The following is a 21,624-nucleotide window of genomic DNA, read 5'->3' on the forward strand; positions in this document are numbered from 1 at the left end:
ACCTCAACCGTTCGGCTTCACGTGGCTCAAGACCAGATTGACCGAACGACAGGTGAAGTGCGATGCGGGCGAAGGGCACTAGATACCTCTCCAAGGTGGCGTCCCTGCCGACTACACCATTCAAAAGCTTGTCGTACAGCTGCGAGACAAATCGAGGGTATGTGGTGCGTAGAGTCGTCCATAGCGCATCCCGAGTGCTCCTTTCTCTTTCATCCTTAGACCCGAGCCCACCACTTGTCAAGAGCATTTGATCTAGACCAATGACGGCCGCGGTCACCACCGCGGGGTCCTGGTTTGCGTCCAATAACTCCGCTAGCGGGGTCAATAGCGGCTGAATGCTCGACAGCCTAGGGATACGTGGCCTGACAATGCGATAATCGTCCTGATAGTGAAGAGCCCATGCTAGGACGCAGACGGCCCAGAAGATCTGTATGCGCGCACCGCTGTCCAGCGGGACTCGAATTGAAATGTTCGTAAGTTGGTTCAGCCAATACCGAATGGCGTGCGAGGTGCCCTCTCGGCAAGGGTCTGCGATGTCGTGGAGAGCGAGATAGATGACTGAATTGATCGCATGAAGGTACTCGGTGGGCGACGCGGGGGGATGGAAGGTAGCGAAGGGTGTGAGGGGTATCAGTCCGAGGTGGTGCATGAACGTCTCGGCAACTCGCTCGCGGCTAATCCGGTCGGGCGACAGTACCTCTCGCATGTTGAGAGTGGCAGACAGCCTGAGCGTGTATGCAGCCGTGCTGACTGGGAGAGAGGACAGCGCAGAGTCGGAGAGCAAATGCTTCAGGAGCGCTGACAGGCTCGGAGAGGTGGTCATCATTCTGGAGGGCCGTGATTGCAAGGTTACGCAAGGGATACCACTGGCAGGCTGGCCCTCTTCCTTGATGTTGAAGTACTCGGGCCCATGAACGTCAGCCTCTGTGTGAAGAAACGCCAGTGTGCGCATGATTGCTGTCACGGCTTCTTGCTGCTCGGAGGATAGATCGGGGAACGACGTGCCAACGGGATACAGCGAAGTGAGACGTTGTTCCAGAAACTCGTACACCCCGTCAGCGATGAACAGTCTCCGGTGGCGAATGAGATCAGGGAAGGAGAGGATCGTCTGGTGCAGCTGGTCGAGGTTGCTAAGATGATGTCTGTGTCGAAGTAGCCATTGTAAGATGTGGACGTCCAACACGTCCGTATTCCTGGAGATGTAATGGTCCTCGAATCCGCGAAAGGATAGTAGACGGAGGGATTCGAAGGTGCGTGGTTGCCGCTCTGGGATAAATGTGCCGACACGACGTATGGAAGCGAGAGGGATATCTAGATGAACCGACCGCGAGGAGTCATAACGAGAGCGTTGGATGAGAGCGCGGAGGAAAGCACGGCAGCGAGTGTACAATGATGCCCACGTCGACTCCACAGCAAGACAGACGTCTCGAATCAGTTCGGCTAAGCGCCTGAGTACTTGGGAAACGAACACGGTCGCCGATGTCTTGTAAGGACAATCCGGGTACAGGTACGCCAAGATGTTTGCACCAAAGTACACTGTTACGATAGCGCACACAAGGACGGAAGTGAAGACGGCGACAGCCTCGTTGAGCGGCCAAACAAACTCGACGAGGCCGACGAAAAAGAGGAGGAGCGAGATATGTAGCATGATGGGGATGAAAGAGATAACTGAAGGTAGTCGCCACTTCTGTGTACCTTCGATTCGGAATTGACGGTATCGGGCGCGAGTGGCAGGGATCGGCGATAGTCCAGCATGCAAGTAGTTTAGCCATTGCTTCGCCAAGATGGCGATGAGCGCGGCGGACAAGCTGATTACCAGACTGCAGAACCAGTAGACGTTGACACGAACAGCCGACGGAGCCAACTTGAAGGGAGCAGGGACGACTGTGGTGCCGTTCCGGCTTGTTTGAACTTGCAACAGAATGGCTCGCAGCAACTCCTCAGAGTTGTCTGGTTGTAAGCTCTTGGAACTCTCGACGATGAATGTCGTGAGAACAGCAGAGAAAAGCGCAGCCTATACAACAGTTCACCAGTTAGAACATGGTAAGTTGGAACGATGACAACGCACGAAGATGAGGTCAGAGTCAAGGTCAACATTCCACGCTTCCATGTCCTCCTTGTCTCCCGGGGTAGTCTGTTGGAGATACATCGCCCACATGTCCGGTCCCGGTACGGCGGAAGCAATCGGGGGCGGCTCTGGCCAAGCTCGCGGGACGTCGTTCCGCTGTGGCTGCAACGATCACTGGTGAACGGGTTGTTACGGCATCGATGCGCCGTGGCTAGACCCACCTTCGCGCCAGCATCACTGTTGTTGCTTGCATCGTCCTTGAAAGTACCATTTATGAAGCAACTCTGTACTGATGGGTTGCAAGACTCACGTTACGTAACCTGGCATTCTGTGCATCCGTGGTACCAGCGCCCCCCGAGAGAGGTCGTCCGCCAGGAGGGACTCTCGGATACCCATATCCATAGGCTTGCGGCATATCAACGGCTTGAGGCGTAATGACATGCCCTCCTGGATACACACCCGGGTACACCGGGACATATCCCGAAGGAACATCATGGTATGGACTGTCTTCGAATCCCCCATAGGCCGAGTGACTTGAGTAACTTGCGTGGGTCTGAGCGTAGATAGTGCTAGATCGTCCGTCACCCTCAGCCTCTTCCGGCTGGCCTCGGCGTATTTATATGAACACCTGAAGCTTCGACTAGGAGATCGGGGAAGACGTACGTCTGGCAATACACTGTTACGAAGCCAAGGAGTTTGGGGTTGGATCTGGACGGAATCTCCCGACATGGTCCGACTGGCGATTAGACTGTGTATGAAGGATTAGCCTAGGAACCGCGGGTTGTAAAACATGGTACACTGCACCTTGAAGCAGGGTTTGGTTCAAGTTACGAGTTTGTACTGACTGCCAACGCCTTCGTCTGAGAAGCTGATGGCGTTTACCCGGCGGAGTCTATTGTCCGATGAGTCCGACCGCCAGGGAGACGTGAGACGCTCACAGTGCTGATTCCTCATGTTCACGCAAGACGTGCTCTCCGCGGTCACCGTACACTTTCTATGTCCTGACATTGGGATCAGCCACTGCCCGTCACGTACGGACTCATGAATCAAAATTAGTAGTAGTACTGTCATGATAAATGGAACCGACTAACCTCAATTCGACTTCAGCAGAAACCAGATCGCGGCCCTCCAGGCCAGTAAGGACTTACGTTCAAAACTTGCAGAGGAAGGACAGGCTGAGGAGATGCCGAACTCCGAGTCACGGTGGTTGAAACTTGAGAGTGGTAATCCGCCACGTGGCAGTGGTATGTAACAGTGCCATTCATCAAGCGTCTTGAAGGCGGTATTGGTGTCCGCCCTTCCTCCTCCTGCCTTGCTTGGTCGATTATCTCCATGGTTACTCGAGCCCAACATCGCCCTAAAAACGATCTACAGATGATGTCTTACGGTCTCAGATGCATACTGCAGAACCCTGGTGAAAGAGCTCCAAACGACGAAGGCATCAGTACTATTAGTGCTACCCACAGCAGTTGTGCAACAGCCGAGATCTACCATGGCGTCCGGTAGCCAACTTCTGAACCCTCCTCGCTAGGAGCTTGTCAGTTTGAGTAAGTCGATAATCTGTCAGCCTTTCTCAACCTGGCATGAAACCCTCGCGAGGTGCATCTTCAACGAAGTCTCGAGGCAACTTCATCCGGCACCCGGCCTACACGGCTACTTCGCTTCCCTTCAAAGGAGCTGCTCACGACCTCGTGTACACGCAGGGACCCTATGGTCGCAGTCATGGTTATATCCGGAGTTAAATCCCTCACAGACGCCGGGTACTCGGACACATCGACCGAACTTGACCGAGGCCGCGAACCTTAACTTCCTTGGCTCCCTCATCCTGACATACTGACCATGCGTCAACCGGGGACGGCTGCAGCTCGCCGTGTTGGAATGATGTATGTGATTAACACACGTATTTACGGCATTTCAAAAGAAGATGGAGAATCATCGCCCGGAGCTAGGCTCTAGCACATGGGCAACGTAGCCTGCTGTCAATTTCATCCGCATGTCAGTTCATATATAACCCTTGCCCCGCGGATCCTTTTCCGACCCACCACCACGCACTTAAGGTGCCCGTCGCGGTCATCGTCTGCTAGCGGTCCCGCCATGCTCGCGAAGACTTTCCTCCCCTTTGTCTTTCTCGGGCTTGTCTGCGCGATGGCACCGGCGAACTTCCGCGTTCATGAAAAGTTGAACGCTGCGCCCCAGGGATTCACGAGCGTTGGCCCTGCATCTCCCGAACAGACGATCACCTTACGTCTCGCACTTGCGCAGGACAATGCACCTGGCCTGGTAGACGCGCTCTACAGCGTGAGCGACCCCGCGAGCTCGAAGTATGGTCAACACTTGACCAAGCAGGAGGTACGCGACGGTGACCGAATTCTTCCCCTGAATTGTTTATATACTCATCTGATGTCAGGTCGAGGACTTGGTGTCGCCAAAGTCTGATACAAAAGATGCCATCAATGCTTGGCTGCAGGAGAACGGCCTCACCGCAACGACCCTATCTCCTGCCGGAGACTGGATCAGCATCCAAGTTCCTGTCAGCAAGGCCAACGAGCTCTTCGACGCAAACTTCACCACGTTCACACAGGGAGACGCGGGCAAGAACGTCGTGCGGACGTTGTCCTACTCCTTGCCTGAGGTTCTGCAAGGCCACGTCGACCTCGTACACCCTACTGTCTCGTAAGTCACCATCGGTATTCTTGAGAGCAAAGCACTTACGTTCGTAGTTTCCCGTCCTATATTGAGCTCTCTTCCGCGCCGAAGCAGAAGCGTTCCTTCCACAGTGTTATGCAGCGCAACCCTTTGTCGGCATGTAGCACCACCAATACCACCATCCCTTGCCTCCAGGAGCTGTATGGTATCCCGCGGACGCCAGCCACGCAGAAGAACAATTCTCTCGGAGTCACGGGGTTCTTCGGCAACAATGCCCACACCGACTTCCTCAAGGTGTTCTTGGAGACCTACCGCCCGGACATGGACCCGAACACGAACTACACGTTCGTCGGCTTTGACGGCGGCGTGAACGACCCCACTGCGCCTTCGGTGTCTGAAGGGGTGCGTGCACCCTGATCTCTTCCCGACTGCAATTCGTTGAGACGGCTGTGTACTCTTACAGGAACTGGACATTCAATACACGGTCGGCCTCGCTACCAATGTGAACGTGACCTACTACTTCGGAGGCTTCGACATCCATGACGGCGACCTGTTTGGCTTCTTCGACGAAATCAACTTTCTACTCTCGTTGGACAACCCGCCTCTCGTGCTGACCACAAGCTACGGGTCCTCGGAAAGCAGCCTGACGTTTGATCTGGTCGAGTACGTTTGATAAACCTCGCATGCGATATGGAATCTGACCGATTCCAACAGCAAAGCATGTCAAGCGTACGCGCAACTGGGCGCGCGTGGTACGACGATCCTCTTTGCAGCGGGAGACAGCGGCGTCGGCTGCGGTCGAACCAATCAGACTCTGTTCTCGCCCATGTTCCCCTCTGACTGTCCATTGTGAGCTCTCATCTCTCATCTTCGCCAGCTATCTGTTGTACTCACTAGGACGGTTTCCACGTATAGCGTCACCTCTGTTGGCGGCACGCAGAGCTTCTCCCCGGAAGAAGCGTGGATCCATTCCGGTGGCGGGTTCTCCAACTACTACGCCCGCCCCTCCTACCAAGACGCCGCCGTATCCGCCTGGCTCGCGACGCACGGCAAGGAAAACGGAAATGAAGGTCGATTCAACACCAGCGGGCGCGCGTTCCCCGACATTGCCGCCAAGGCGGATAACTTCCTCGTTTACGAGGGTATCTTTTTCCCGGTCACGGGCACGAGTGCCTCCAGCCCAACGGTCGGGTCGATCCTTGCGCTCATAAATGACAGGTTGTTGGCGAAGGGACGTTCGCCGCTTGGGTTTTTGAACCCGTGGTTGTACGCGAAGGGGCATAAGGCGTTCACCGACATCACGATCGGGAACAGCTCTATTCAGTGCTCGTCCACGGATGCTCCGCGAGGCTTCAAAGCTACAAAGGGTTGGGATCCGGTGCGTCGCGGTGTCATCTTCTCGTCCGCAGTGTTGCTGACACCGGGTTTCAGGTCACTGGATTCGGCACACCGAACTTCCACAAGTTGCTCTCCCTGCTGCACTTGTGATGTGGCTCGTCGTGCTGAGGACACTGGTTACCAAAGGTTGGACTTGGTATCGGACACGTTCGCCTCGGCCGTTCATACGGTCGTCATTGGACACTGATGAGTATAGGACATTGCAACGGACAACGTATTATTCGTACAATTGATCATGTTCAGACCCTCGTGCGACTTCAGATCCATCCCCGAGTCTTGAAGTCCTCGAGCGAGTCCTTGGTGACCTCGTCGATGCTGCGGTACTTGAGGCCTAAGATTTTGATGCCCTTGCTGTTGTCGTACTGCAGAAGGTGCGTCGCCTTCGAGGGGTCAAACGAACTGACGCCCGCAGGAAGCTTCTCGCTGAACTTATGGGCCGCAGTAGCTGCGAGAAGCGAGGTGTGAGTCTCGTTCTTATCTCTAGCAAAGATGGACACTGACCGAACTCCTGCCACTTGTAGGGCCCCGCAGAGATGATGAAGCGATTGTCGCCCGCATCCGGCTTGAGGAGCGCAAGAGTATGCGCCTGTGCGATATCACGGACATCGACATACATCGCCCTGGGATGCGTATATCAAGCTCACAATCAGCACCGCTCATGGGAAACACGGCATGTCAGCAGACGCAGCCATACGTACCCTCCATTGACCAGCGTCTCGTTGTCGATCTTGCCCTCGACGATCATATGGTACCAATCGCGCATGCTTTGGTTCAGCTCTTCCGGCCGGGCGCACTCGTGCAGGATCGGGCCATACACGAATGGCGGGTTCAGCGTGACGAGGTCCCAGCCCACCGCCCCCGTCTTCTTCTTCTCCTCGTACCAGTCCCAAGCCGCGCGCTCCGCCAGCGTCTTGCTCGCCCGGTACTTGGCGACTGCGGGCGCGTCGCGGCCCTTCTCCTTGACTTCTGCGATCGCCTGCTCGTTCCACGCCGACTCGTCGAGCACGACCGGCTCCGTGGTGGTGCGGAAGAGCGCCGCGGTGGAGGAGAGGACGACCACGCGCTGCACGGCGGCGCCGTGGACGTGTGCCGCCTTGAGCACGGAGAGCGTCCCGGCGACGGCGGGGCCGATGATCTCGTCCGGGTCGACGGCGTTCATGTGGAAGGGAGATGCGGTGTGTGCGATGGCGTCGACGTCCTTGACGTGCTCCGCGAACGCGTCTTCCTGCAAGATATCGATATCGCCGATGGAGTGTCAGTGAGCTCGGGTTGGGGTCGGCGAGGGCAAAGGGGGGTACGGACCTTGGTCATGTCCGGGACGACGACGACGTCGAACTTGTCCCCAAAGGACTGGAATAGCTTGCGGAGGTACGTCGCCTTGCTCTCAGCGCGCACGGTGCCGCGCACTGCGAACCCGGCGTCGAGCAGGGACTTGACAATCCACACCGCGATGTAGCCGTTCGCCCCGGTGACGAGGACCCTCCCAGACGTGATGGCTGGCATGTCGAATAATGAGGACTAGAAGTTTTGTGTCGCAGTAGGTGCACGACTCTCGATGAGTGTGCTCTTTATACTGTTGCTTGAACGTCGGTACCGCTGGAAGGTAAGTGCTGAGTAAGTCTCTGCGGTTACAAATTCGGAGAGGCCGGTGGATATGCTTCTATCTTCGCGAACAGTTTTCATGATGTCATTCGTCTGTGTGAGTACTACTTACTATACTAGCACCTTTGGTGTGAGATAGCGCAGTTGAACTGCCAATGATTCAGTCATAACAGACGATGATACAACCGAGGGCATGGCCGGCAGCCACAAAGATCATGAAAAAGCGAACAAAACTACATACTTATTATGAGGGCCTCGAATCTGACTGGTGCAACAAAACTAACAACTGGCACACTCATTGAAGGCGCTACCAGGGCTCGAACCTGGGTTTTGGGAACATCCATTGCTCAGAATCCCAAGTGATAACCACTACACTATAGCGCCGCATGGCTCCTTTCGCAAGCAAATGGTGACGGCATTTTGGCACGTCTGCGGTTGTTTACATGACGAATGGGACCGGGAGTTCCAGTCCTCCGCGGCAGGCGTACGTGTCTATCGCCAAACCGCCTTGTTCATGAGGGCCTCCTTCCTCCGGGCGACGCTCACAATACTAGCTTCGACACTGGGATGATCGCACTGGGCCTTGCTTTCCAATATGCATGCCGATGCGTAGTCCACACGAAGGAAACACCGGATGCACACGTCGCAAATTCCTGAGACATGTCAGCAGAAGGTGCAACCTGTATCGCGATCTCGACATATATACTATTCCACTTTTTCCCTGGGACGTAGAGAGAACAAGAACGACAAGGACACTTGGTCTGTCCCAAGCTACTGTGCGTCAGGCGCCATGAACGCTCCCGGAAACCTGTGACGGATCGCAGAGACCAGACTTGAAGAAGCCCGACGCTGCGTCCTACGCATATCTTGACAGGCGCAGCTGCGTCGAGTCGCAACTGGTTGAGTGATGTCACTTGAAGCGGGAATTGTGGTCATGATTATAAACTTCACCTATGCGTGCGAGACTCATCGTTGAATTCGGCATAGGGCCGAATGAGAATGCTGAGGAATATATGAGGCAGTGCCCAAATACTCGGACGACGGGGGGATGTAGAGGAGCGGTACTGACCTGGCGGAAAACCTTACGCAGGCGGGAAGTCCTGTCCAGCGGCCATCGAGATCGATATCGACGAGGTGACATTGCCGCCACGAAGCAGTCCGGCAACTCAGTACTTAGTGCTCCAGCACGGAGATGATGCAGTCGGGAGATCCTTAACCATGCACCCGATTGAGTTGAAACACCGACCAGTGGCCGAGGTCTGCCTGAAGCATGACGAAGCGTAGCTAGCACGACGCGCCATGACATTCCGTGATTGTATACACGGTGGCGGTTCAGTGGGATTGAGAAAGGATTACCCAACGCACCAAGACTACGAAATCACATTTTCGGAACCCGGAGTAGCGGCGAGCCGGGTGTGAGTAGGTAGACGGCCGGACGACCCGAACCTTCGTCGTGCGCGCAGACTTATGCCGTGACAAACGCTCGACGCGTGTATTGAGCAATCAATCTTTGGTCCTTGGCTGTCCTTGGACGTAGGTAACAGAGGAGACTCCTCGTAAATCTGTTTGATTATGTCGTAAAACTCGGCCGCATCTGTACATGCCCGGATAAGTTGTATGATGTCATAATCAATACCATTGTACTTACTCTGAATCGGTCCCGTAAATCTCCTCGAAGACGCCCTCGGGCCTCGGAGCAGAGGCGCGAGTCAAAGCCGGACGGAATGCGAAGGACATCCGCTACCACAATCAGGCCCAAAATAATACGAGGTATGCCGGTGACAGAGATTTCCCATAAACCATGGCCAACGCCGCGATTTGGCCCGCACTGGAGACGGCGTCAATATCGCGACATGTCCAGAGAAGCGTCACCGACGATAAAATACCGATTCGCGGTGCGGTCTCGTCTCCCCTAGGCAGACCTTGAACAGTGCTCTCGACGGGGCGAACGAACAAGTAGCTATACAGGATGCGGTCAGGCACACGAGTTCGGTGAGGATAACGGGGCACCGCACTATCTACCGGGGTGGGCGGAGGCAGATTGGACACAACAACTCAGCTTGTGCCAATCGCTTGTGTGACATAATATGGACGCATACCTACAGCGGCGACAACACACCTTTTGGCCGAGACAAGCGGAGAACAGGTGCTCACTGCTATTCCGTAAAGGAAGTGTCCATGCCTCGACATGTGCCGCGCCACGAGCGAAATGCAATGGACAGGGACAAGATGGAGACAGAACGTGTTTCATCATTTACTCTGGGACGAGAAAGCGATGGTCAGACTCGGCGTACGCGCACGTCGTCGTTGGCAGGATGTCTGGCGGTCGCTGGACTGAGAGCTGTGCAGCGCAGGTCGTACGAGCGAATGTCGCGCGGGCCAATAAGAATGACGGGACGAGATAGACGCCTCGTGCGAAATTTGGGGGCTATATGCGAAAGCGCCGGATATGGAAGGTACATTATCTGAGATCCATGATGCCCCCATCCGTATTTTCTGAAGTGAGGCGACCTCGACACCCGCCTAACCTTCTCCAGGCCTTAAATACCGTCAACGGCCTGTCCAGACAGCCGCCCTCGCCCTCTCCTGCTTTCCCCCATCATCCCCCTTCCTCCGTCTCCTCATAGTCGTCCAAAATGTCCTCGAAAGGTGTGCATGCATGACCAGACACCCGCATATATCGCTGACTCCGATCAGCCATCCGTGAATACGACGCAAAGCTCATCCTCGCGTACTGGCTCGAGCGCGCACCTGCTGTCGACCCCTCCGCGCAGGTAGCCACTAAACTTGTCTACCCGTCTCCCAAGGTCGCGCAGATCGCATGGGACCCTGCAACGAACGCAATCACGCCCGACACCCAGCTCCCGAGCTGGGTGTTCACGACTAAGCTCGTCGTGAAGCCCGATCAGCTCATCAAGCGTCGTGGCAAGGCCGGCCTTCTTGCACTCAACAAGTCTTGGGAGGAGGCGAAGCAGTGGATCCAGCAGAGGGCAGGCAAGCCCCAGAAGGTGAGCGCGTCTTGCCCAGCCCATTCCATCGCTTCTATCTCTCTGGCGCCGCCGTGCGAGATCGATTGCGCGACACGCTGCGCCTGCTAATTCTCCGTTCCCTGCACTTCACACCTTCTGCTCTCCGTTTCACCTCATGGATCACGACGCGTTTAAGCTCGCGCACGACGCGAGGTCGCTTAGACGCGTTTTATATGGGGACACGTGACTCCACCGTACCGCGTTCTGCCCACGCGGTACCGATCCGAGATCCTCGATGCAGAAAGGTACCGGCTGCTTTTACGTTTGATCGGTGCCGTCTGTATGCGGGAGAAATCCAACTTGCAAGTCAACGTGCCTGGGCTTTCTGGGCGATGTTTACCGCCGGGTGGCGCATATACCTACGTGCCCATTCAGTTGTGTTGCCTTTGGGTGAAACCTGCTGGCGATGCAGCAGATGCTTCCTGCTATCATCGACGCGCGAGGCCTAACCATATGCTAATCGCAAATTCATCCAGGTCGAGTCTGTGACCGGCACGTTGAACAACTTCATCGTTGAGCCGTTCCTTCCTCACCCTTCGGATGCTGAATACTACGTCTGCATCAACTCCGAGCGGGAGGGCGATTACATTCTCTTCACCCACGAAGGTGGTGTCGATATTGGTGATGTCGACGCCAAGGCCCTCAAGCTCAGCCTCCCTGTCGGCAAGCCCTTCCCTTCCCGCCAAGTCATCGCCGACACCCTCCTTAAGCACGTCCCCGCCTCCAAGAAAGAGACTCTCGTCGACTTCCTCATCCGCCTCTACTCCGTCTACGTCGACCTCCACTTCGCCTACCTCGAGATTAACCCCCTCGTCGTCCTCGATGGGGTCAACGGCGGCCAACCCACCATCCACTACCTCGACATGGCCGCAAAGCTGGACCAGACCGCTGAGTCCATCTGTGGACCCAAGTGGGCGATTGCCCGTGACTTGTCCGTGTACGAGAGCGGCCCCGCCGCCACGACGACGAAGGGCAAGACTGTCTCTGCTGACCGTGGCCCGCCAATGGTACGTCCCTCTTCGAGCGAATTCACACTTCGTGCTGACAGTGTTGCAGGTCTGGCCCGCTCCTTTCGGTCGTGACCTGACCAAGGAGGAGGCATACATCCAGAAGCTCGATGCTTCTACTGGTGCCTCGCTGAAGCTCACTGTTCTGAACGCTGAGGGTCGCATCTGGACGATGGTCGCTGGTGGTGGTGCTTCGGTCGTCTACTCCGATGCCATCGCGGCTCACGGCTTCGCGCACGAGCTCGCCAACTATGGCGAGTACTCTGGTGCTCCTTCCGAGGGTCAGACGTACGAGTATGCGAAGACCATCCGTGAGTACTCGTGCTGCTCTCGGCTCATAATGGATTGTCTGACGCTGCCTTGCAGTTGACCTCATGACCCGCGGCACTCCTCGCCCTGACGGCAAGATCCTCATTATCGGTGGTGGTATCGCCAACTTCACCAACGTTGCGGCTACCTTCAAGGGTATCATCCGTGCGCTCAAGGAATACAAGACTCCCCTCATTAACCACCAGGTCAAAATCTACGTCCGTCGTGGTGGACCTAACTACCAGGAGGGCCTGAAGGCTATGCGCCTCCTCGGCGAATCTCTTGGTGTCCCCATCAAGGTCTACGGCCCCGACACCCACATCACCGCCATCGTTCCGCTCGCACTCGGGGTTTCTAGCAAGCAGTCGAACATCCACTCCATCGCTGCCACTCCCATCAGCCCGCCTTCACCCAAGGGTGATGCGTCCAGCAGGAACCTCGAGGCCGAGCCAACCGTGGGCACGATTCACCCCGACGGCGAGCGTACGCAGGCCCAGGACCAAATTGTCAGCTTTGACCATAAGACCGACGGCGGCCACTCGCGCCCGTGGTTCCGCCCCTTCGATGCACAGACCCGCTCGTTCGTGTACGGTCTCCAGCCACGTGCGATCCAGGGTATGCTCGACTTCGACTACTCCTGCGGCCGCCAGACGCCTAGTGTCGCTGCGATGATCTACCCCTTCGGTGGCCACCACATCCAAAAGTTCTACTGGGGCACGAAGGAGACGCTCCTTCCCGTATACACAAGCGTTGCGGATGCCGTCAAGAAGCACCCCGATGTCGACGTCGTCGTTAACTTCGCTTCGTCGCGTAGTGTGTACTCGAGCACGCTCGAGATCTTCGAGTTCCCCCAGATCAAGAGCATTGCGCTCATTGCTGAGGGTGTCCCTGAGAGGCACGCGCGCGAGATCCTCCACCTCGCCAAGGAGAAGGGCGTCCTCATCATTGGTCCTGCGACCGTTGGTGGTATCAAGCCTGGCTGCTTCCGTATCGGTAACTCCGGAGGGTGAGTCTACCTCTGTTGTTCACTTACTCTTATGCTGACGTAGATATGCAGTATGATGGACAACATCATCTCCTCCAAGCTCTACCGTGCTGGCTCCGTCGGCTACGTCTCGAAGTCCGGTGGTATGTCGAACGAGCTCAACAACATCCTCTCCTTCACGACGAACGGCACGTACGAGGGTATCGCCATCGGTGGTGACCGCTACCCCGGCTCGACTTTCATCGATCACTTGCTCCGCTACGAGGCGGACCCGGAGTGCAAATTGCTCGTTCTGCTCGGCGAGGTCGGTGGTATCGAGGAGTACCGTGTCATCGAGGCCGTCAAGAAGGGCACCATCAAGAAGCCCATCATTGCCTGGGCCATCGGTACCTGCGCGAAGATGTTCACGACCGAGGTGCAGTTCGGTCACGCTGGCTCCATGGCGAACTCGGACCTCGAGACTGCGGATGCGAAGAACTCTGCCATGCGCGCGGCGGGCTTCATCGTCCCCGACACCTTCGAAGACCTTCCCGAGGTCCTCAAGCAGACGTACGAGCGCCTTGTCTCGACCGGTGCGATCAAGCCCCAGCCGGAGCGCGAGCCCCCTGTCATTCCGATGGACTACAAGTGGGCGCAGGAGCTCGGTCTCATCCGGAAACCTGCGGCGTTCATCTCCACCATCTCTGACGAGCGTGGCCAGGAGCTTCTGTACGCTGGCATGCGTATCTCGGACGTGTTCAAGGAGGACATCGGTGTCGGTGGTGTCGTCAGCTTGCTCTGGTTCAAGCGCCGTCTGCCGCCATGGGCGACCAAGTTCATCGAGATGGTGCTCATGCTCACTGCTGATCACGGTCCGGCTGTTTCTGGGTGAGTCTTCCTCGTTTCTGTATTCTGCGAGTGGCTCTTAACTGATTGGGGTAATAGTGCCATGAACACGATCGTCGCGACTCGTGCGGGCAAGGACCTCATCTCCTCGCTCGCGTCTGGTCTCCTCACGATCGGCTCCCGCTTCGGTGGTGCGCTCGATGAGGCTGCGTCCATGTTCTCGAACGCGCGTGACACTGGTCTCACGCCGCGTGAGTTCGTCGACAGCTGCAGGAAGGCGAACAAGCTCAGTACGTGGTTTCCGTCCTTCACCTCTTGTATGTTCGTGCTGACCGTCGTGATACAGTCAGCGGTATCGGCCACAAGATCAAGAGCGTGAACAACCCTGATCTCCGTGTCGAGCTCGTCAAGGAGTACGTGCACAAGCACTTCCCGAGCCACAGCCTGCTCGACTACGCGCTCGCGGTCGAGAAGGTGACGACGTCAAAGAAGGATACGCTCATCCTCAACGTCGATGGCTGCATCGCCGTCTGCTTCGTCGACCTGCTCCGCGACAGCGGCGCCTTCACGCCGGAGGAGGCTGATGAGTACATCAAGGTGCGCTTCCCCCAACTCATGCGTGTCTTGTATAGTCGCTGACTTGTCTGTAGATTGGTACGCTCAACGGCCTGTTCGTGCTCGGCCGCAGCATCGGTTTCATCGGCCACCACCTCGACCAGAAGCGCCTCCGCGCACCGCTCTACCGCCACCCCGCCGACGATATCTTCATCAACATGGCGGACATGGCGCAGCCGCGCGTGCTCGGGAAGATGCAGTGAGCGGCCCAGCTCTCGCCTTAGATCGCCTTGTTGCTCGTGCTTTGCGGATTTCCGGGTTACGAACTGTTGGAGGGGGAAGTGCTCGCTCTCTAAAAGTTCTTGTTGCAATAATCACACATACGTCGATACGATTCCACGATCCTCTCTTACGACCATTCTTCAATCAGCATACAATCATCCCTGTCCTCATGCGTTGCTCGATGTACTCCATTATCCTGTGAAATATAATGACACTATAGATTCTTTGCATCATCTTCGGTGTGCGATTGATGTTTTGCGCCGAAGCGGCCCGGAAATATGCGGCTACTAGGCGCTTATAACACTCACCGTCGGTCTGCGACGCCCACACACTGTAGTTGAGTCCGGTTGCGGTGAGTCGCCCTAAACCACTCCCATGAAGCCTGTTTTCTTAACTTACACCCATGCAGAGCATGACTGATAGACGTACTGACTTCAGCCCTTTCATGCAGAAAGCGCACACAGCACGTGTATGTGGTTTTGGCGTCACCAGAGGACCCGTTATACCCACGGTGGACGAGGCGATGCCATCATTTGCGTCTCTCTGTCCCTCGACGATAGTGCGCAATGGTACGAGTCTTCAAAGTAGCATCATACAGTGTAAGGGCTTATGTTTCCTGACGAAACAGGACGCTTTGCCATCATCCGACTGGAACATGCGAACACCCTTCCTTGGTCCTCACGAGCACTGGCACAACGAGGAGGAACCTCCGGTGATTCCACCTCATCCGGATGAATGGAACGCAATCGAACTTGGTACGCCTTTGAGACAGGCATCGCTTCCGGGACGATTCGACGACTATGATCCAACGCCAACCACATCTCGGGAGGTCTATGGCATGGACACTGTTCCCAGCGCTGAGCACGATCCGCGGTCTCCCCGTCCTCAGAACAAGGAACTGCAGGAATTTGAGGGTTTGACTCGCGCTGACGACGGGCAACACACCGCCAGCCTGAGCGTACCGCGCGGATCTCTCTTGTTTTCAGGGTTGACGATGGTCGCCGAGGATGTCGAACGACCGAGGGTATCCCTCCCCCGGACAGAACCTCGCCGTGTCCGCTTTCCGCCGGGGATGCCGGGGTCCCCGTCCCCGTCCCCGTCCCCGTCCCCCTCCCCTGTAATCCCGAGTTATGTCGGTCTTCTGGACACCCACGAGCCTGGCACTCCATCCGTACACCAGCACAGCGCATCGACCGCCTATGCTGGCTCCTCGTCGTCTAATGCTTGGACGCCTGTCGTGCCACCGCGAGTATACTCGCCCTCCAGTTCGTCCGATAGCTCTTGGGGAGCGAACACTGTGAGGACAGGGACATCTGTCCCCCACACCGCGAGCACACCTTGGGCATCGTCTGTCGGTCTACCGACGTTCTTCAGTCCTTGGAACAGTTTTGTGCCAAATGCGACCCCCATATCTATGGCATCTGTTGGGGCTTGGACGCCCTTTATCCCGACGCCACAGCAGCCACTGCCTAGTTCTCATCTAGTTGTCCCGGTAAGCTTGATCGATATTCGTGCCGAGATTAACTGATAACGATTCTCCTCTCAGGATGATGATCTAAGTGATCATGCAGCTTCGGATTCATCCGAAGACCAAGAACCGGAATCAGAGGTACACCTTTCGTGAATCGTTCAGTAGTGCGGTTTTTTGCTGATAACGTAGCTCAACCTGTACCCAGAAACCGTCTCCGGCTGATGAGGAGGGAAAGGAACAAACAGCCCGTCTAAACGGCAGCCAGGATATGTGGTCCATGTATGTAGAACATACTCTCGAGGAGGACAAGGAGATGGTAGAAGCATGGAAGGATGACCTTGACTCCATACTCATCTTCGTACGCCTTCATACTACACGCCTGCTCGCGAGCTCACAATGACTCCAATAGGCTGCTCTCTTTTCCGCTGTCGTGACAACGTTCGTGGTGGAGTCCTCGCATAACCTCAAAGTCGACGACTCTGCCGAGCTGCTCCGGGCCATTCTTCTAGAGATGAAGGCCGCGAGGAACGGGTCTGAGTCGGCTGGCTCGGGCTCTGGACCACCCGTCCCTCCTGCGTTCAAGGTCACTGGATCCGCGGTTCGGGTTAATGCATACTGGTTCTCGAGTCTAGTCATCAGTCTCGCAGCGGCGTTGATTACCATACTAGCCAAGCAATGGGTCAATTACCTGCTCGCTGGGCTCTCGCCTGTCCCGAACATGGGAGCGCGACGCCGTCAGTATCGAATTGACGGAATGCACAAGTGGAAATTACCTACTGTGATCTCCATTCTACCCATCTTCCTGCACGTCTCGCTTCTGCTGTTCTTCGTTGGGCTGGTTGAGTTCGTCTGGGACCTGAACGAGCTCGTCGGTAACATTGCTGCAGCCTTGGTGGCCACCACGTCCATCCTGTATATCACGTCCAACGTGATGGCGTACATCTACCCCGACTGCCCTTACAAGACTTCAGTCGCCCTCTTTTTCGGGCAGATACTGTCGCTCTCCGTCGCAATGTACGGCCAGCTAGCTGTAGCCATCGGTGTTGCCTGGGACCTCATCAGAGCAGCGTATGTCTCTCAATCTTCGTTCCAGTGTCGTGTTGCTCATCATGAGTTTCAGCCACCCAATATCTGATGCACGCAACCTTGCGGATGCGAAGTTCAAAGCTCACAAGTACGATGCACTCCGCATTTTGTCCCTTAGACATGGCGAGGAGACATATATCGCAGAGAACACTAGCTTGATCGACGCGCGTATATTGCGTTGGCTCATGTACAACGAGAGCCGTCTGTCGGACTCGAGCCCACTCGGCCGGATAATCATGGAGTTCCCCGATCTCGTCCGGCACCAACGATTACTCATTGAAGAGAGATCATACGCCCTCCTGGAGCACTTCTTTACATCTTGGTACAACCTCCCCTACGACCAACTGGAATCGGATCGTCAGCGTGACGTGCTGACGGTTGTTCGGACGCTCGCCTCTCTGGATTCGGAGGGGGAGGCAGAGGGAACACCGGATCGGTCGATCATGCCAAGCAGCCACGCCCGCGGTTTTATCCCATATCCGTTGGCACGGACCGCATCTACTCGATTGACATCGTCCCGCAAGTTACAAACTCCACGCCTGTCCGTTGCCACTATGGGACTCATACGTCGTCTTCTCGGAGAGCTTCCTACCCTTCAATCCATCTCCCTTGTGGCTTTCACACTCCGGCTTGGGGTCCTCATGGTGGCAATCCCCACTAACGGTCGTGACTGGGTCATGGTCAGTCGCGGTACGGCCATCCTCCTGCGGCGTATCATGAGTTACCGACGCACTCCCAGCTCGAACGAGTCTTTGACTGCCGAGCTGTTGCATGCCATCAACTCCGTCATCTTCGTTGCATTGCATGATGTCGCTTTCCCTGAGTGGAAGCTCACGCTCCCGTCTGGGAGAATCAACTGGTTAACCACACTTCCAGACTTGCTGGTCAGATCGCCGGCAGATATCGTAGCTCGCCGACAGCTCGCATGGGCGATCTGCACCCTCTCTTGGACAATCGCACAGGACGAGGCAAACGGCGAGGAAATGAAGAACCACACACCAATGCTACGGATTCCTCTAAATCCTGCAATACCTCCCCTCCTGACGTCACTTGCGAAGGTGATACTGTACGTAGGGGGTCGCGATCACAATGCATCAGACTCGAGCTACGATGCGCTCAACGCCGCTCTCATCGCCTTAGACCGGACCCTCCGCGAGTGGCTTGATGACGGCTGCGAGGTCGGCTCCAAGGATTGTCTTGCGGTTTGCCACGAGCTTCGAGCTATCTACGGGCCATTCCTGCTGGAGTTCTACCTGCGACTCAGTAAAGGAGAACTTCTCGAGGAGCAGGCCTTACGGATGCTGGTTCCCATGACCCGTCTTGCAGTGTCGTTGTTTCTGATTCAGCCGTGCAGAGAAGAGGGAGCGTACACCGTGCTGCTGACGACAATTCTCTGCATCTTCCGGAGCCTCGTCACCTCGCACCGTCTTCCTATCACGCATACACGGACCGAGGTCTTGGACAGAGCCACGATCCATCGATGGATATACAGAGCAGCATGCTCCATTATCGGCTTCTATCTCGAGCCTCCGGCAATCAGAGAACGGCAGGCACTTCCAGACCTCAACTTCCACGACATTGACAGCACGACTGCTGTAGCACTGGACTTGGTGTCCACTGTGGAACTCGTCAGCGGGCACGACATCCATCCATACGAAACCCATACCCAGGTTGCCATACTGCTGCAATCGTTCTTCGGTATCATGAAGGACATATTTACCCGGAACGTCCTGCTTGAAGAGGGGCTCAAAGGAGGAGGCAACTGGGACTGGGATGCCACGCGTATCGTCGCGGACTTCATGCAGCAAGGTGGCATGAGCGTCCTCGTTAGCGCACCGTACCCGCTGATTCAAATGGAGCTGTTCGCCCCTGCGGTCAACACACTGCACACCATCTTTTTCGGCCACGCTCGCCCTCCTCACGGACGGCTCTTCGGTCCTGCAACTCCTAACGACAGGAAGCACCCTGCCAACGAGTTAGCGAACGCCATCATAGGACCATACACGCAGTTTCTCAGGACGTTCGAAGACGTCCTGCGGAGAGGCAAATTCCAGGACGTCGGCAAGGAGGGGATCCTCGATAAGGTGGTCGCTATCGCTGGGTACCTCGCTCTGTATGAGAATCCGAGCCATTGGCCGAAGCTTGATGTGGTGCTCACCATGCAGTCGTTCTTCTCCACCCTACTCTTCGCACATGCCGGGAGAAGCCTCTACGACCTCGGGCTGAGGATGCGGAATCCGGTACAAGCACTGCGAGCCAAGATTCTCGTACCCGAGACTGTCGCCATTGGTCTGATCCGGATCCTCGCCGTCATTAGCGGCAGTGGTGCCTTCGCTATCTCGAACAGCCACGAGCATTGCGTCGAATGCAAGCCCACGCAGGCGCAGCTGAGTTCAGTTCAAGCGAGGCTCTTCGGCGTGAATGGCTGGGTGGGCTGGGAGAGCAAGTCGTTCTTGTGGGCCATGACGAGGGCGATTCTCTGGACGATTCATGCAATATGGGGTGGCCACGACCGGAAATTTATGCGTCTTCGTCGATCCCTATTTGAGCATGGGCTCGCTGAACGCATACGATACTTTCAGCGGTGGGATGGCGAGGTCCGACTGTTGGCGAACTCAATGGCGTATCGTCTCGGAGGGACTTGCCGCTACGAGGATGGCAACCAAGCCCTGTTGTTGTTAAAACATGTCCCAGAGCTTGAACCAGCCAGAATCGATGGACCCGTCTGAAGATGACATCTTGACATACCTTTCGATAGGTGTACGTACAAGTAACTCATGTCCGTTGTCCGAACAGCGAACATGGTGGAGTGAAAATCTCGGGCGCTTCCGTCTGCAATCACCGAAACTGAGCGCTTGAGCGCAACCTCGAACTTGCGTTCCGACCATCTCGTCGTCATCTTGATGTCACAAGCCTACACAAGCTGAAGCAGGACAGGCCGAAGCACAAAATCGAAAGACTTCTACGATACACAAACAGCATCGGTATAGTGTCCTCGGCCGTAAATCATGAGCGACCATAGTTCTGATTCTTCAAATTTATTGGTAGCTTGTGATCCCCGGGTACCAGTCACTATGATGCTGCACCATATCCCCAGTGAAGACCTGTCCACGAAGGGAATAATCAATCCTTCGGTGGCGCAGATGTTTGCCAGACACCCGGTTTACGACACCATCTTCTCGTGTCTCACGCCCGCCTCGTTCGCGCGCATATCCCGGGTGTGTCGCGATATCCGGGAGGGCGCCGTCGACTTCGCTACCCGCGCATACAACATCAATCGCAGACTCGGCTACTACTTCAGTGACCCCCTCGCCTTCCGTGCGCTCATGGCGCGCACCCGCTTCTTCATCTCAGGATCGTTCGCGCTGCAATTTTTTGACAGAACATTTTACCCGGGATCGGACCTCGACCTCTACGTTCAGAAAGCGCTTGATGTTCTCGAGATCGGGCGTTGGCTGGAGAAGGAGGGATACACGTACAAACCCACAGTGGCACAGAGGGCCACTGTGGATGCGCAGATCAAGATACGTCAGGCATGGGGCGAGACTGAAGTCTATAACGGAGGATTGGTCGTCGGCGACGTGCTCTCCTTCGAGAAGCAGGTCCAGGATGTCTCTGGCACGGAGACGCGGAAGGTCCAGCTCGTTGTTCCTAGCCCTCGGCATCGCTCTCCGCTCGAGACAATCCTCAACTTTCATTCCAGTATGTGTTCGATCGTCTCGAAGTGCCGTAGAACCCACTGACGCCTGTGACTTACTAGCATGCGTTATGAACGTGATCACTCACGACGCTGCCTACTCCTTGTACCCATACGCAACCTTCGAGCTGAATAGCTCCGCTGTCTTGACGAAGGATACTTCCCCGCGTACGACGAACGCGCTGGAAAAGTACGTCGGGCGGGGATTCCGTATGCTGGATGCGAAGATTCTCTCCACAAACCCGAAAGGAGACCAGACCACCTTTGTCGTGGATCTCCAGCGACAAGTCGCCGATGAACACTCGTGGATCATTCCCCTCAGCACGAACGGGTTGCCCCGCAACGAGGGCACGTCATCAATTGCAAAATACGCCTGGCGGTTCAAAAAGCGTTACTACAACTCGAACGAGTACATCGTCGACTACCTCGGGGTCCCTCAACCCAGGTACTATCGCCCTAGCGCGTACGATGAGTGCTGTTGTCCAACTTGCGCTGAGTGGGATGAGTACTAGTGACTGAGGGAGGGTAGACTACTCGACGTAATGACCCATACCTATCTATCAGCACGGAACGAATAGCTTTTAGCTCGCGGGCGAGACAAGGTGAAACAGAATAGTGGATTGGATGGACTCGGAGGGGACCTCGGGCCGCAAGCCGGGCAGGC

General features: G+C 56.1%; 7 protein-coding genes and 1 non-coding gene across 8 annotated transcripts; 4 read left to right on the forward strand and 4 right to left on the reverse strand.

Annotated features, from left to right (window-relative positions):
- Window positions 1-1,311: 1,311 nt before the first annotated feature.
- On the reverse strand, window positions 1,312-2,936 carry L226DRAFT_550775 (uncharacterized protein; the record flags this gene model as incomplete). The annotated part of the gene is made up of 7 exons (XM_067682776.1): window positions 2,873-2,936; window positions 2,732-2,816; window positions 2,379-2,669; window positions 2,290-2,325; window positions 2,069-2,230; window positions 1,512-2,014; window positions 1,312-1,405 (listed from the first exon to the last, which is right to left on the reverse strand). The coding sequence occupies exons 2-7, from the start codon at window positions 2,795-2,797 to the stop codon at window positions 1,312-1,314; spliced, it is 1,152 nt and encodes a 383-aa protein (XP_067539872.1). The 5' UTR covers window positions 2,798-2,816; window positions 2,873-2,936.
- Window positions 2,937-3,959: 1,023 nt separating this feature from the next.
- On the forward strand, window positions 3,960-6,547 carry L226DRAFT_531118 (family S53 protease-like protein). The gene is made up of 7 exons (XM_067680012.1): window positions 3,960-4,417; window positions 4,476-4,741; window positions 4,789-5,116; window positions 5,178-5,377; window positions 5,429-5,563; window positions 5,630-6,092; window positions 6,146-6,547. The coding sequence occupies exons 1-7, from the start codon at window positions 4,163-4,165 to the stop codon at window positions 6,200-6,202; spliced, it is 1,704 nt and encodes a 567-aa protein (XP_067539873.1). The 5' UTR covers window positions 3,960-4,162; the 3' UTR covers window positions 6,203-6,547.
- Window positions 6,148-7,655, reverse strand: L226DRAFT_531119 (NAD(P)-binding protein). The gene is made up of 4 exons (XM_067680013.1): window positions 7,415-7,655; window positions 6,811-7,337; window positions 6,614-6,732; window positions 6,148-6,557 (listed from the first exon to the last, which is right to left on the reverse strand). Exons 1-4 carry the CDS (start codon window positions 7,613-7,615, stop codon window positions 6,370-6,372), a joined length of 1,035 nt encoding a protein of 344 aa, XP_067539874.1. The 5' UTR covers window positions 7,616-7,655; the 3' UTR covers window positions 6,148-6,369.
- Window positions 7,656-8,016: 361 nt separating this feature from the next.
- On the reverse strand, window positions 8,017-8,098 carry L226DRAFT_t43. The gene has a single exon. It is a non-coding gene; the product is annotated as a tRNA-Gln (tRNA).
- A 1,173-nt stretch (window positions 8,099-9,271) lies between these two features.
- Window positions 9,272-10,079, reverse strand: L226DRAFT_246357 (uncharacterized protein). The gene is made up of 4 exons (XM_067673227.1): window positions 9,814-10,079; window positions 9,591-9,674; window positions 9,363-9,542; window positions 9,272-9,308 (listed from the first exon to the last, which is right to left on the reverse strand). The coding sequence occupies exons 1-3, from the start codon at window positions 9,966-9,968 to the stop codon at window positions 9,464-9,466; spliced, it is 318 nt and encodes a 105-aa protein (XP_067539875.1). The 5' UTR covers window positions 9,969-10,079; the 3' UTR covers window positions 9,272-9,308; window positions 9,363-9,463.
- A 134-nt stretch (window positions 10,080-10,213) lies between these two features.
- On the forward strand, window positions 10,214-14,932 carry L226DRAFT_480120 (ATP-citrate synthase). The gene is made up of 9 exons (XM_067676869.1): window positions 10,214-10,363; window positions 10,412-10,722; window positions 11,220-11,750; window positions 11,800-12,061; window positions 12,117-13,065; window positions 13,117-13,911; window positions 13,969-14,159; window positions 14,216-14,466; window positions 14,520-14,932. Exons 1-9 carry the CDS (start codon window positions 10,351-10,353, stop codon window positions 14,685-14,687), a joined length of 3,471 nt encoding a protein of 1,156 aa, XP_067539876.1. The 5' UTR covers window positions 10,214-10,350; the 3' UTR covers window positions 14,688-14,932.
- A 1,510-nt stretch (window positions 14,933-16,442) lies between these two features.
- On the forward strand, window positions 16,443-17,111 carry L226DRAFT_440192 (uncharacterized protein; the record flags this gene model as incomplete). The annotated part of the gene is made up of 2 exons (XM_067674813.1): window positions 16,443-16,535; window positions 16,587-17,111. Coding segments are annotated over 2 exons (618 nt in total), but the record flags the coding sequence as incomplete, so codon positions are not given.
- A 3,295-nt stretch (window positions 17,112-20,406) lies between these two features.
- On the forward strand, window positions 20,407-21,472 carry L226DRAFT_456156 (uncharacterized protein; the record flags this gene model as incomplete). The annotated part of the gene is made up of 2 exons (XM_067675279.1): window positions 20,407-20,965; window positions 21,024-21,472. 2 exons carry the CDS (start codon window positions 20,407-20,409, stop codon window positions 21,470-21,472), a joined length of 1,008 nt encoding a protein of 335 aa, XP_067539878.1.
- Window positions 21,473-21,624: the final 152 nt, after the last annotated feature.

Source organism: Lentinus tigrinus, assembly GCF_003813185.1.
Source record: "Lentinus tigrinus ALCF2SS1-7 unplaced genomic scaffold L226scaffold_4, whole genome shotgun sequence".
NCBI lineage: Eukaryota > Fungi > Basidiomycota > Agaricomycetes > Polyporales > Polyporaceae > Lentinus > Lentinus tigrinus.